Genomic DNA, 16097 nt, shown 5'->3' with positions numbered 1-16097 from the left:
ATCAGCATTATGCAGAATGATAAAATTTGAGGTCTGTGTAAAGGCCTTTTGGCAAATGTTTACAGATTTCCACACACAAAAATCCCATTCCATCCCTTATGAGTGCCATCTAGCAAAACACTGAGCCCTCCTAGCTCCTGCTTCTGGCCACCATTGTGTTTTTGCCCATTAAGGAACATCCGTTCTCTGTACCAGCTAATTCCAGTTCAGGGTCAGAGGGGTCTTGACCCTGTCACATTGGGATGGTCATTGGGCACAAGGCAGAAAGACACTGAGAAAAGAGTGTCAGTCTATTTTAAGACATACAGTCACCTTCTCACTCCCAGTCACGCCTATGAGCGATTTAGTGTCACAAAAGTCATCTAATCCACACATCATTGTGCTGTGGGAGATAACCGAGGTACCCACACAAGCACAGAGAGAACATGCAAACTACGTTTAGAAGTGTCCATATTGAGCCAAGAACCCTCTTGTGATGAACAAATAGTCTTCATTACTCAGCTGTTGTTCTACCAATTAAAGAACAATGGGAAAAAATAAAGTCTGGATGTTGAATTTCTGTTTGAGGTGCATGAACAGTAGCGTGTCTGAGCAAACGCCTATTTGAAACCCATTATTTATCTTGGCTATATTACCAAGCTCAACACTCATCCCCCCAACTCCCCTATGATTCGTTGTGTAGGTAGATGAATCAGACTAAAATGAATTAATGTGTTTCTAGCACATGAATTTCAAATGACTGCTAATGTAGCTATGGATCTTTTGGTCACAGATACTTTAATAACACATTTGTGGGATAGAAAACAAGTCGGCATCTTGTGTGACCACAGTTTGCCTCATTCACAGACACACACCTGTGCATAAGGTCATTCAGTTTACCGGTTGTGGTTTCTGCTCTTCTTCAATGGCTGTGCAAGGGTTGCTGGGTATTGGTGGGGAACAGAACATGACATACACACTGATTCAGAGCATCTCTAACATGTCTGCTGGGTACAGGACCGCTAAATATGCAGGCCATAAAATAAAATGGAACATTTTTAACTTCCAGACTTTGTAGAGACCCTTATGAAATGGAGTTGTGCGTGAGCAGACTGTGGTGGACTTACCATCACTATCTATGGAGTGACGTTGGAGGAGGCTTATGACAAAGACAAATATTCAGTTCGCCGGGACCAGCTCTTATGACATTTGATTTGGCAGGAACGTGCATTTTAAAGTGACTTTTTTGCTGCCCCCAAGCAGAGGAGGTACAGATGTTTGATACTATTCAGACTGTTTCTAGATGTGCCGTACCTCTGGGTGGATGGGTTATTTCTGCAAAGCACAAATGCTCACTGACCAGCATGTGAACAAATTTGTTCATGAATAAATTGTTGTGTGTGTGTATGGACACACCTCGGGATCTTTCTGTTCAGGTCAGGAAAACATCAGACCAAAACATGTCACGTTGAAACTTTTGTTCATTAGATTTCAAAATATTTATGGCCAAGTCAACCTTTGACCTCAATGGCCAAAAACTTGGATGAAACATCCAATAGAGAAAAGGAACAATTTTGGGGGTCCGGGTGGCATAGCAGTCCATTCCGTTGTCTACCAACACAGGGGATCGCTGGTTGGAGTCCCCGTGTTACCTCCGGCTTGGTCGGGCGTCCCGACAGACGCAATTGGCAGTGACTGCGGGTGAGAAGCTGGATGTGGGTGTGTGTCCTGGTCGCTGCACTAGCACCTCCTCTGGTTGGTCGGGGCGCTGTCCGGGGGGGAGGGGAAACGAGGGGGGGGGTAGCATGATCTTCCCACACGCCACATCCCCCTGGTGAAACTCCTCACTGTCAGGTGAAAAGAAGCGGCTGGAGACTCCACATGTAGGCATGTGGTAGTCTGCAGCCCTCTCCAGATAAGCAGAAGGGGTGGAGCAATGACCGGGATGGCTTGGAAGAGTGGGGTATTTGGCTGGATACAACTGGGGAGAAAATGGGGGGGGGGGGGAATCACCAAAAAAAAAGTAGGAACAATTTCATCCGCATTACAACCAAGGATATAGCACATTCCCCCTCTCAAATAGATATTATAGGGTAAACTGGGGGAGAAAATAATACCTGATCTACTGCTGTGACGTTTTATTTACAGCCCCGTCCTTTATGCCGTGGATCTGTGTTTGAGGCTCATTTGACTGAATTGACCCTGTTTTGTTGCCAACCTGTTTTCCTAATGTACCATTTTACTGAAAGTCAATATTTGATCCAATCAAAGTATTACCAACAGATTTTCAGTGCAACATACCGAAGCCAATAACTGCGGTAGCCAGGCTCTGTGAAGAAATTTAGATGCCGTTGTCAATATGTTTCATTGCTGTAATGAAGATTTATTGAATTACTCCAAAGAACGGGCTGAGTCTCGCCACTGCTTATCACAGATCGTTCAGCTGTAGACCATCAAGTACAGTGAAACCCATCTTTCAAGGAGCTGACACAGAATCATTCCTTCAGTTTGGCCAAACAGTCGCAAAGAAAATGGAAAACCTACTGAGACGGAGAGTTCCCGTTATTTCCGGGGCCAGAAGCTGTTTTATTAGCCAAGTTAGATGGCAAGTTATTTACGTGAAGCGCCTATGAAATAACTCACAGGATAAAAGGTCGAAGCAGAACTAGACAAAGAAATGAAGGGACTGAGGGAAAATTGGTTGGCTCTGTAGTGAGTGGAAAAGCCAACAAATTCACCTATGGCCTTTAGAGGGCCATCGTAAGTTGTGTATCACAACTGTACAGTATTCACACATACTGAGTTTTGCACCGTTTTGAATGTCGGGCTAGTAGTCATAGCGTTCAGTAACTCCTTGTTTAGTTTTAAATCTGTTTTTTTTTTAGTTTGAGTATTAATATGCACTCCACTTTCATTACAAATACAAGATAAGCATTTCACATGGGGTTTTTTTTTCCAAGTGTTCAGAAAGTATGTTACATCTGTTTGGTGTTGTTACATCTGATTGAAACTAAGTTGTTTTTAATGGAGGCAGCACTGAATCAATCCTGTTTTGATGATGAGTGATCTTTCTTTGTTTTCTCATCACTCCACATCTGAGAAAGAACAAGAAGTGGAGGCTGATACAGTAAAGACCTAGTGCAAAATAGATGCACGGTGGGACACTTTTCACCAGGCCTACCACTTTAGTACCTACCAGTGAAGAAAATAAAAACAAGCAGGGTGTAATGTCATTAACAGAGCTAAGCCAGGATAGGAAAACTCCCACTGACCATATTCAGCCTCTAATTTCAACACTGTCCATTCTCTGAAGTCACAAACTCCAGTTTGGCCACAGCGCTCCTCTGGTTGGTGAGCTGTGATAAGTGAAAGCGTCGCTACTTTCCTCATACTTACACTATTCATAATCAGAACTACAAGATTTATCCCCAGTAACTTCCCTTACTAGATTGGTTTACATCAGGAATTGGATTAGATTTACACCACTCACTACCATTTAACATGAATGGACTGTAAGCCCCGACTCACTGTGTAAAGTCTGTCCGTCTGTCCCTCTCCATTTGGTCTTAAATTAGTGAGTAGCATGAGGGCTACAAAGGTAGCATGTCTATTAAGCATAATGACGCTGTTTATTTGTATGGGTTTATGCAGGCCCACCCAGAGAAATGGCTGGGCCCTGAAAAGGTCCAGCGAATGCCCCCCACCCCCAATCTGCTTTACTTATATCAACGTGTGCACGTGCTCTCTCTTTCTCTCTCTCTCCTATTAAACATATAGATATAAACTGAGAGGGACTTACCCAGTAACAGGGGCTACAGAGGCACACACACACACACACACACACACACACACACACACACACACACACACACACACACACACACACACACACACACACACACACACACACACCATAATAAAACTCTTTGACACACTTAAACACACTAAAGTCAACAAAGATCTGCTACACTTACACCACACATTTCTTAATAAAAAAATGCAATTTCTTACCTCATGGCTTCATCTTTATGTCTTTAAACAGCCATCTCCCTTGTCTTACTGGATGCAAAGTCCTTTATAATGTCTTTAAAGTCCATTTGTTTAGCCAGTTCACACTCAACGGCAAGTGTTGCCATTATCATTGCTTATATTTAGGATGAACATGATTATTGCTGGCCTCCATGCCCCCCAGAAAGCCCCCCCCATGGGTGACCCTGGGTGTGTGTGTGCACATGTGGTCATGATATTGAGTGTGCCTTTTATGATAACAGGACCGAGGTAAATTCATCTTTAAATCAACATGCTTTTGTGTTCATTTGATTATGAAACGGTTGTAGATAAGGTTCATTTACATGAATGACAACATAATTTTTTTGCCCTGTGATGGCCTGGTGCCCTGTCCAGGGTGTCTCCCCGCCTGCTGCCCAATGACTGCTGGGATAGGCTCCAGCATCCCTGCGACCCTGAGAGCAGGATAAGTTTGGATAATGGATGGATGGATGGATGGACAACACAATTTGATTTGGATCCCATCATCTAATAGACAGAAAGATAGACAGGCTGATAAGAAAGTTCTGTTGGTGGGTAGATAGGTATGTGGGCTGGTAGGTGGGATGAAAGGTAGGCAGTTTTACCAGTTGATAATCTGTTTGGTTGGTCCATAGTTATTGTATCAATGGAGCGTTGGTAAATTGGTTGGGGTGATCTGTCAGTCGATCGGTTGATTTCGGCTGTCGGTTGTTTGGTCAGACGAGTACACAAAACCAGAGAGACATACAAAACCAGTATGGGTACTAAGAGGCTTCCCTACTGCCCATCTGTGTACCTGGTGTTCTACTGCAGTGTTGGCTCAACCATATGGTCCCCGACCCCACAGGATTACTCACACACATGTGCCATCTGCTCTTCTCTGTAGACATGTATGCTTCGTGATTCAAAAAAATCAGTTTCATGAATGCCATACCCTTGCTGAAATGTCAGCCTTGTGCCTGCATGCCTGTGTACCGTGTAGAACAGAGAGAGAGAGAGAGAGAAGTGGGGGGTGATAGAGAATAGCAGTTTGACATCAAGAAGGGCAGAGAACAACGAAATGAGTGAAAAGGGAGGGAAAGAGGAGAAAAGATGACATGAAGTACAGGTAACAAGCCAGACTTAGGCTACAGGATGCCGCACAGAATGAAAAACTGAATCCAGCCCAGATCAGATTTTTAACCGCAGCACAAATCTTTATAGTTTGTTGCACCTCGTACTGAACTACTTTGATCTCTCTCTCTCTGTCTCCTTCTCTTTCTGTCTTTCTTCTGCTGCCTACGGGATCGCTCTCTTTACCTCTGTCTTCTCTAAATTAACTTTCTCCAGGCTCTTCCTCTCCTTTTAAAGGCTTCTGTCTCGTGCTCTCTTTCCCTTTCCCCATCTCCCTCCCCTCTCAGTAACCATAGTAACAGAGCAGGGTGTGCAGCAGGGATTCCAGCTGCATCATGGGATGCCAGTGAGTGACTCAGCGCTCTGTGTGCTTGGTGTGATGTTGTGTTGAACTGCCACTTCCTGCTGTAGGTCAGGCAGCATTCCCTCCTCTTCCTGGCAATGACGTCATCACTGCTGAGTGAATGAGATAGAGGAGGCGAGAGTGATGCGGGATGGAGAATAATAGATTTTGAAGAATCGATGGTCCTCTTTTTTTTATGTGTACAGCATGTGATTGCTTTAACTGGCAGTAACAGTTAAGAATAACCAGACAGTGGGTAGACAGAGGAACATTAGTTTAGTATGATTAGGAGACATACAACATATACATGCTTCGCCGCATGTGTGCATGTGTGTTTGTGCATACAAGTGTGTCAGTGTATAAATGTACCAAAAAGAAATTGCAATTTCCCCATGGTTTGTAAGAAAACTACAAAATGAATGACATACTTTAGGGATCTTGGAGACATCCGATCAGTGCTTTATAAAATATAAAAACCGAGGTGTGTGTGTGTGTGTGTGTGTGTGTGTGTGTGTGTGTGTGTGTGTGTGTGTGTGTGTGTGTGTTTCTGTCTGTGAGATAATCCAATAGAGTATTGCTTGTAAACTGACACTCTGAATTATTACCCCACCATTGCCTCTGTACCCCCATCTGTCCAGGACACCATCAACAATAACTCTCTGGAAAAGAAGGACAGCTGGAAGGATTCCCGCTCTTCCTCGCCTCACATTACTGGTGTGTATAAGAGTCAATAAAAACATCACAGAATGTACGTTAGACTGAGCAGGGCTTGCAAAGCCATCTTATAAACTCACAATGTCTGGTGAAACATGTCTGGTTACGACAGCGCCTGTATGCTACAGGATGTTAAGGTAGGCCTCTTTGCAAACACAGAATCTGCTGATGACAATAGTATGGTCCAAATTAATGCAGCCTAGACCGCTGGCAAATACATTGCATTTCCCATTGTTACAAAATATTGATGTCGGGGCGTCCGGGTAGCGTAGCGGTCTATTCCGTTGCCTCCCTACACGGGGATCACCAGTTCGAATCCTCGTGTTGCCTCCGGCTTGGTCGGGCATCCCTACAGACACAATTGGCCGTGTCTGCGGATAGGAAGCCGGATGTGGGTATGTGTCCTGGTCGCTGCACTAGGGCCTCCTCTGGTCAGTCGGGGTGCCTGTTCAGGGGAGGGGGGGATAGCGTGATCCTCCCACGTGCTACATCCCCCTGGCGAAACTCATCACTGTCAGGTGAAAAGAAGCAGCTGGCAACTCCCCATGTATCGGAGGAGGCATGTGGTGGTGTGCAGCCCTCCCCGGATTGGCAGAGGGGGTGGAGCAACGACCGGGACAGCTCAGAAGAGTGGGGTAACTGGCCGGATACAATTGGGAGGAAAAGGAGTTAAAAAAAAAAGTCAAATTTGAAATAAGTTTGCATGGAGGATAACTTCATTTTTGAGTGTACAGCCATATTGAGTAGTTTGTTTAGTCTGGTGACTAAAATTGGCCCCTCTGCATTCATAAAGCAACAACTGCAAGCATAGGGGCCTAATACTTTAAGAGGTTCCCCACTCCGCTCAAACTCCGATGGAGGTTTGTCTCGTGGTGAAAATGTTTCTCTTAGGTAAAACTTTGTGTTGATTGTGTTTGTATTTTCCCTTTAAGACTCAAGTAACACACAACTCCTGCCCAGGATCAACTGCTTACTGCACCTTCATAATCCATACTCACCTTCTGATTGCTTAATAAATAATCTGCTGCCTTTGTTTGTTTCTCTATGTGTGTGTGTGTGTGTGTGTGTGTGTGTGTTTGTGTTGGCATGCATGTACTGTATGCATGTGCACATGTGCCCGTCTTTGTATCTTTGTGCTCTGTATCGTGCTATGTTTTTGGTTGTGTGGGTGTGCGTGTGTGTGTGTGTGTGTGTGTGTGTGTGTGTGTGTGTGTGTGTGTGTGTGTGTGTGTGTGTGTTGCACGTGCTGTAAGGCGATTCAACCCCATCAGGTGCCCAGCAGAAAGGAGAGGACAAAGTCCAACTAAAGACCAAGCGTCCAGCCCCTAAACCACCAACAGCCAAGGGAGCAGGAGGCAAAACCAACACACACTCTCATGCCGCCGCCACCACAGACACACACACGCGACCAAGGGAAAAACAGATGATGGGTACTGCACCCACGCACTCCACTCGCGGGATGCGGTTCCAGCGGCGAGGGGGCGGGAGAGGAGGCGGTGCCACTGGGAGAGAGGCGGTGGCGATGAGGGAGAAAACCATGGGGGAAAGCCGGGGGAGGGATGGAGGGGTGGGGGTGAAGGAAGAGAGAAGGGGAGGCAGGCTGTGTGAGGAGTCCAGCGGGAAGGAGCGAGAGAGAGGCAGGAATCAGAAGTATCGAGAAACAAACGGACCAAAATCCCGTGGGGATATGGGGAAAGGAAAGGTGGGTGCTAGAGGGGGCAGCAGGGGAGGCCGAGATAAGCCGAATGCCCCCCTCCAGAACCCGAACATTTATTTGACTGCCATGGTGGTCCCACGCACACCTGTAGTGCCCAAAAAGCAGGAGAGGACTCAAGACCAAGGTAATCAGCTGGGGCCTCTGTTCATTTATCTGACTTTTTTTTAATTTATTTTTTACTTTGGGAACAGGTTGTATACAGTTACACATCCTTTAGGTAGCATGTTGGTGTTATGAGTAGGAAGTTTGTGGCAACCTGAGATACCACTTTATCATGCTAATGCCTTTCCACTAACAATAACTATTACCTCCTAATATACATACTATGCTGTTCGGTAGCATGAGATGTCTTACATAATCAGAAATGTTTTGAATAGCAGCTTTCATCTTGAATTTGTGGATTATAAATGCTTGCAATGTGGCTATCTAGCACTGCTTTGGACGGAGTCTTAAGTGTTACAAAACTGTATTATGGATGTGGACATACTTCATCACAATCCGTTCAACTGTACACAGAAAATGTCCTCAATGTGGGACCATAATATGCTGTAGAATTAATGGGCATTGATGAGCCGGACATTGGAAATCTGACAAAGCATAAAAACATAATTTACGCAATTAATTCTAAATAGCTAGGATGAACATTGTAAATGTTTTGCCATAAATTGCTGGTTTTTAGTTGCTCAAAGATTTCTTTATCCACTTGATGTTTTTCAACTGCCAGTGTAATTTTTCAGTTTCAATATCCGTATTATAATTTGGAGGATTTTTTTTCTGAATATCTGCCATTATAACCCAAATTTCTGCTTGTATTAAGACCGACCGCTCCTTGCTTTCTTCTCCTTACAGTCTGAAGCCTCTTTGTTTCTGCTCCTAATAGTCTGAATCTGTGTCATTTTGTGCTCTTTCCATTCTGACCATCCTCCCTTGTTTTCTCGTTCCATAGATCAAAACAATGACAGGACCCAGAATTGTCCGCCAATGTCCCAGTCCAGCAGTGAAGGGGGATCCAACAGAATGTCACTCAGTTCAGACACAGAGGGTCCTCCACCTGGACCCCTGCACCCCTCCTTTTCTAACAAGACCAACCCTGACATCAGTGAGGAAGAGGGGGAGGGGGATCCAACTCCCGCCATGAACAGCCAGAAAGCTACGGCCCACTGCCTTGAAGCCAATGACAACAGCAAGACATGCTGCACTGGGTCAGATGGGAGACAGGTCGATTCAAGAGGAGGAGGAGGAAAAGGAGGACCAGATGAGGATAATAAATCTGAGGTGCACTGCGCCAACTCTGTCCCAAAGGGAGGTTCTCTGGCCACTTTCACGGCACCAACCAGTGAAGCTGCAGCGGGATTTAATTACGACTCTCTTAAATACACTCTGGTGGTTGATGAACATTATGAGTTGGAGCTGGTCAAACTCAAGGACTGTTACCACAACTACAACAAGCGGGATGACGACAGTGATACAGAGACTGTCTACCAGTCAGCCAATGAGGAGGAAGATCCAGAGTATGAAGAGGATATGAAGATGAGAGATGAGGAAATGAGGCAAGGTAAAAGGAAAGACGCAGTTACAAAATAGACTGTGGAATGTGCTCTTGTTGAATTTTTAAAGTTTTTTTTTAAATAATGGACAGGCAGAACAAATAACGCTCACATTGACTGATTATTGTTTGTTTTGTTTATATTCATTACAAGTTACAAGTCATGTAAGGTAGTCCTAATTTAGCATATTTGCAAGCTCTGTAGCAAGCTCTGTAACACAAAAGTAAATGATCATATCATCAATATAGATTTGCATTTGAGCGTGTTAATCGAGAGTATAAGAGGTCAAAGTGCAGATCCTTAGAGCACTTCTTTACTGACAGAAAACATTGCTGAGATCATCCGAGTGAGTTCACTGGACTGGAAAATTATTCAAATCACAACATAACTTGAATTAAAAATTCTCTTCCAAGTAATCTTTGTTTTAGAGATATTTGGTCAGCAGTGATAATTGCTTTACAAAGATGGTTTTAATATGAGATACAATAAGACTTGTTCTCAAAGCGGCTGTCATGATGGCCCAATGTTAAGAGAGTACCCATTTTTTGCGAGGCGCCTCTCTGTTCAGTACAGAAAATTTAGAAGTTGGTCTATAAATAATGACAGCAATATTCCCAACTTCAAACAATGAAAGGATTGGCCCAAGCAATGATAGTAGCAACAGCATGTTTGTAAGGAGTATACTCATAACTTCTATGGAATGAGGTCAGTTGCACTGCCAATTTGTAGTTCTTTACATGTTTGAATTTTCACTTATGCCACCAATAGATGATATAAATCTGTTTGGATTTGTTTTCTCTGATTCCATTATTTTGACCATTATTTGTATCCTGAGCCTATGAGTTCTGTCCTCCTAGTTTTTTGCAGTCAGCAATCTGACCCTTCCTTGTTTCCTGCCCCAAGAGAGGAGAAGAGCAGAGGAGAAGAGGAAGAGAGAGGAGGCAGCCAGATTCTACAGGAGGCCCAAGGTGATGTCCACAACCACCTCAGAGGAAGAGGAGTCCAACAGAGGACGGGGTGGCGCTCCAAGAACCAGAAAGTTCCTCAACCTGTTTGTCAACAACAGCAGCCAATACAGTTCCACCGGTTAGTTTCTTCAAGGAATTGTTAAGTAAACTTCATAAATTGAGAGACTAACCACATACAGTCCCTTTATTAAGTACAGGTACTGGAACAAAATTTGGTCTTTCATCCACATGTCCCAACTAGTTACTTGGGAGAAGGGGCTAACCAGGTATTTATTAAGAAGTGAGATTATCTCTACATATGAAGAGGAACCAAGTGTGCGTACAACCAGAAAAAAATATTAAGGTGCAAGACAAAAAAAAGAAGCAAAACATAGTACAAAAGAGTGAGGGCTGCACACTGAAATGCTCCAAATTATTATTTTATTTCTCTTCACGTGGCAACATTTGGATCTATCAGATCTTCCTCAGGCAAATATGAGACAGTGAGGCGGTGCTGCCAAGTTAAGAGAAATAAAATAATTATTGGGAGCATTTCAGTGTGCAGACCTCACTCTTGTGTTATCTTTACATATGCCTTTGGTTTATGTGTGATTTAAAGCAGCTGTAGACAACTTTTCAACTCCCCCCCTCTCCTAGCGTTTCTAAAGTGTTTTTATTGTTTGCATCGCTGTCACAAAGACAACTGGATCACTTTCTGTTTATTAGCAGCCTGGCTATTGTCCAAAGCAAGAAACAACCATAAGAATCCCAATTTGAACTAGAAACCCTGATCTCAGAGCTATGATAAAGGCAGAGTAAAATATCCAGTAGTATTAATAAGTTGGCAGGTTGTGCTACTTACTGATCCAGTAGAAAGAATGCCAACTAAATTTCGGTTTGGAACCCTCTCTAGTCCCAGATGTTGTATCAAACTCTGTTTCCCCGTTGAGATCTGTTTACCCCTGGCCAGAGTTCGATGCAACACCGGGACGCTTGATTATCTTTAACCTAACCCTAACTTTAACCTAACTTGATCTAACCCTAAGCTTAACCTAACGCTTACCTTAACTTAATTGTAACCGACAGCTTACCTGTTTCCATGCGAATGCTTTCATCTGGCTACGGGGAAACAGTTCGATACAACACCTGAGCTTGCGCCATCGAGTGAATGCCCGTCCGAAGTTCACTCGTTTTATTTTACCTCTTTTTCTATCACTCTCCCTCTTCGCTTTCTTTGCCTCCTCTGTCAGCGGGGTTCTTTTCTCTTGCCGGGTTGAGTTTCACTGTCACTTTGACTGTTCCGCCGTCCGCCATTTCCACTACTGGGGGTAGTTACCGATGGCTACCGATAGCTACCGGGGAAAACAAAAGTTCTAGCTGTCATATATTGGTTAAGAGTGTGACACCTGTCCGTACCCGTAGTGAGGACGTCATGAGAAGACGCATTGTATGCCGGGATTCTTCTGATAAAGACAAAAGAGTTGAATATGTCTGTGTTACTTGTATGATTTAATTCGCTGTCTATCGGTCTAATTGAATGTATTAAGACAGGCAGACACAACACTGGCGACGAGGATAACGACCGTGCTCGTTTAGTTAGGTAGATATTCAAGTTTAGGTAGGTAGGACGGCGTTGGGTCCAACGTGAACGAGGTGGCCAACGTCTTTCGCGCTATATGCCGACGGCAAGGGACTCATTATTGAGGACGACTCTACAGCTGCTACGGGACAGCGGAGAAGAGCTCTACTGTTACACTTAGCCGGACCAGATGTACAGGACATATTCTCGACTTTACCGAACACAGGTCAGCCAGCGGACTCTGCGGCGGCAGTTCGTGTTACGGGTCTAGATAGATCGATGCCATCGGCTATCCACTAGTTTACCTTAGATACACATGACCCGCGCTCAGGAACATGTTACATCACTTTGAAGATACTTGGCTGCACTGAGCAACTCGTGTGTGTGTCATTCTTTATAAGATAGCCTACTGAAACATGGTGTCAGAAGTCGGAGAACTTATTTCTTATTTTACTAGCTCGCATGTTTAAGTTTGTAGGCCTGAGTAGGTCACATGTCGGAGGATTCCAATTCAGAGCAAAGTACTTCTGCTGAAGACGTTGTCACAGAGGAGCTAACGCTAGCATTACCGGCGCCGATAGCATCACATACAATGGCAGCTAACGTGAATATTCCACCACCGTCCCCGATGAGCTTCACAGGCGATTGGAGTGTCAATTGGGACATTTTTCGGGCCGAATATGAAGACTACGTCCTCGTCACGGGCATACTTGGCAAGGACAAGAAAATACAAGCGGCTACTCTAAGAAGTGTGATGGGAAGTGAATGCAGGCATATTTACCGCCACAATCTGAACCTCTCAGAAGATGATCAAGGGGATCCTGACGCCATATTGAGAGAGTTGGGGAAATACTTCAAGCCAGCAAAAAACACAATATACGAGAGGTACATTTTCGGGAGTTGCAAGCAGGAGGAAGGAGAATCGTTTGATACCTTTGTGACGAGACTGAGAGAGAGGGCAGCAACCTGTGAGTATGGACAGTTGAAAGATGAAATGATCCATGATAAGATAGTCCTGGGAGTTGCAAGCGAGGCCGTTAGGCGCAGGCTGTTGAGAGAGAAGGATTTGAACATGGTCACAGCTATTGACATGTGTCGCGCAGCAGAGCAAACTGACATCCGTATGAGAGCAATGGAGTTTGCAACAACACCGCAGCCGGAGGCAGTGCATGCCGTTGCTAGGCAACCCAGACAAAACCAATGGAAACAGAGCAATCCACCCAGAACAGCAGGAGATGCAGGCAATTGCAAATATTGTGGCAGCTCGCATTCAAGGGGCAGAGAGCATTGCCCGGCCTTCGGGAAACAATGTAGGTCATGTGGGACACTTAATCACTTTTCTAAAGTGTGCTTAAAGAGCAAAAAGGGGCATGCTGAGGGCAAGGTAAACTGTGTGGAATACACAGAAGAACCCCCAGAGCATAGTAATGATGCAGATGATCTGTACATGTTTGAGTCAATCGGCGCAGTGCACACCAAAGGAAAGAAGTGGTTTGTGACTCTGAAACTCCACGACAAGCCACAACAATGTCAGCTGGACTCTGGAGCCACCTGCAATGTAATGGGCTTTCAAGACAAGAAAAGGCTGGCCCCAAACACACCTCTCCGCCCGAGTGACACCAGACTGAAGCTGTATTCGGGGGAAACACTGAGCTCTATGGGCACCTTTGAGACTGACTGTACTGTGAGAGGCCAAACACACAAGCTCTCATTCGAAATAGTGAGGACCAGCCAACATCCTCTTCTGTCAGGCTCCACCTGTGAACGCTTAGGGCTCATGCATTTCACAATTCCAGAGGATGTGCTCAAAATGGAACACACACAACCAGGAGCCCTAACTAAAGAACAGCTTATCAACAGATACAGTGACGTGTTCAACTCCCCTGTGGAATCCGTGCCTGGGGAGGTCCATTTTGACCTTGATCCTAGTGTTGCTGCAGTACAGAGTGCCCCTCGCAATGTCCCAATCGCAATGAAAGCAGCAGTCAAAGCCCAGCTGGACAAGTACGAGGCTGACGGCCACCTTGCGCCTGTCACAGATCCTACAGATTGGATCAGCAACATGGTGATTGTTAAAAAACCGGAGAAGCTGAGAATATGCATTGACCCTAAACCATTGAACAAAGCCCTAAAGCGCTCTCACTACATCATGCCTACCTTGGAGGACATTTTGTATAAATTGCCCAAGGCCAGAGTCTTCACGTTAGTGGACGCTCGGGATGCATTCCTGCAATGCAAACTGGACTATGAGAGTAGCCTCATGACCACGTTCTGGACCCCCTGGGGGAGGAAGCGGTGGCTCAAGCTACCATTTGGAGTATCGGTGGCGCCCGAGGTATATCAGCGCAAGCAGCACGAGCTCCTCGCCGGTCTGAAGGGCGTTGAGCCCATTGCAGACGATATCCTGGTCGTCGGCTGCGGGGACACAGACAAGGAGGCTGGGGACGACCACGACGTCAAGCTTGCGGCGTTGATGGAACGCTGCCGCGAGGTCAAGCTTCGCCTCGGCCTGAAGAAGTTGCAGTTCAAGGTGGCTGAGGTGCAGTTTCATGGCCACATTCTCTCATCTGCTGGACTGAAGCCCGATCCAGAGAAGGTGAGAGCCATTATTGACATGCCGAACCCAACAGATGCCAAGGGCGTGCAGCGTCTCATTGGCTTCGCTAACTATTTAGCCAAGTTCATGCCTCATCTATCTACTGTCTGCGAGCCGTTGCGACGCCTGTTGGACAAGGACACACCCTGGCACTGGCTGCCTAAGCACGAGGCGGCGGTTCATGAGCTTAAGGCGCTGGCGACAGCCATGCCCGTCCTGCGCTACTATGATGTAACTAAGCCAATCGCAATCCAGAGCGACGCCAGCCAGAGCGGTCTCGGTTGTTGTCTCATGCAGGAAGGTCAGCCCATCGCATTTGCCTCGAGGGCTCTTACCCCCACCGAAAAAAACTATGCACAAATTGAGAAGGAGTGTCTCAGTATCGTCTTCGCCTGCCAGAGGTTTCACCATTACCTATATGGCCGCGACCCAATCACAGCAGAGACGGACCATAAGCCTCTGATCTCTATTTTCAGCAAGCCACTTCTCAATGCGCCCAAGAGACTCCAGAGCATGCTCATAACTCTGCAGAACTACGACCTGAGGGTAATCTACAAACCAGGCCCAGAGATGTTCGTAAGCGACACGCTCAGCAGAGCTACGGCTGGATGCTCCGGCAGAGGGACTGCATATCAGCGACACGCTATCTGCTCTCTGCAACAAGAGCAGGAAGACATACAGCACGTGAACCAGGCAGAGTACCTGAATGTGACTAACCAGCGGCTGGAACAGATCAGACGACACACCGACAGAGATGAATGCTTACAGGCACTGAAGAACACTGTTCTCGTGGGCTGGCCAGATGTAAAGGAGGAAGCGCCCCTCATCGCTAGGGAGTACTGGCCCTTCAGGGATGAAATCAGTGTGCAGAACGGAGTTCTGTTCCGGGGGCAAAAAGTCATCATCCCAAAGTCACTCCGCCCAGAAATGTTGACGCGCATACATTCAAGTCACATAGGGGGTGATGCATGCTACCGACACGCTCAAGAGACATTGTACTGGCCCAACATGCAGTCAGAGATAAAGGACTTTGTAAGCAGCTGCTCGACCTGCAATGTGTACGCCCACAATCAGCAAAAGGAGACCATGCTCTCTCACGAAGTACCAGCCAGGCCATGGCAGGTCTTGAGCATGGACCTATTCAGCTTCAGACAGAAAGACTATCTCCTAATAGTCGACCACTATTCCGATTTTTGGGAGATTGAGCTTCTACCCGACATGTCTGCAGAGACAGTCATCAAGCGATGTAAGGCACAGTTCGCCCGACATGGTCAGCCAGAGAAGGTTATTACAGACAACGGCCCTCAGTTCACAGCTCAGTTCACACGGTTCGCTTCTGAGTGGGAATTTGAGCACGTGACCTCCTCTCCCAGACACCCGAAAGCGAATGGCAAGGCCGAGTCGGCCGTGAAGATTGTAAAAAATCTTCTGCGTAAGGCCGCGCATGATGGTGAAGACCCCTGGAAAGCCGTGCTTCACTGGAGGAATACACCTACGGAAAACATGGGCAGCAGCCCAGCACAACGCCTCATG

At 45.9% G+C, this 16097-nt stretch overlaps 1 protein-coding gene across 1 annotated transcript in view; it reads left to right on the top strand.

The window, feature by feature from the left end:
* LOC130114569 (C-Jun-amino-terminal kinase-interacting protein 1-like) overlaps positions 1 to 16097 on the top strand; it is a 33357-nt gene that overhangs the window by 821 nt on the left and 16439 nt on the right. Inside the window, exons 2-5 of the mRNA XM_056282431.1 lie at positions 6103 to 6178; positions 7432 to 8019; positions 8842 to 9467; positions 10300 to 10528. Coding sequence (XP_056138406.1) covers positions 6103 to 6178; positions 7432 to 8019; positions 8842 to 9467; positions 10300 to 10528 — 1519 coding nt within the window. The remainder of the gene's footprint in view (positions 1 to 6102; positions 6179 to 7431; positions 8020 to 8841; positions 9468 to 10299; positions 10529 to 16097) is intronic.

Source organism: Lampris incognitus, chromosome 6 (genome assembly GCF_029633865.1).
Source record: "Lampris incognitus isolate fLamInc1 chromosome 6, fLamInc1.hap2, whole genome shotgun sequence".
Taxonomy (NCBI): domain Eukaryota; kingdom Metazoa; phylum Chordata; class Actinopteri; order Lampriformes; family Lampridae; genus Lampris; species Lampris incognitus.
This window is presented reverse-complemented; position numbering and strand designations above follow the sequence as displayed.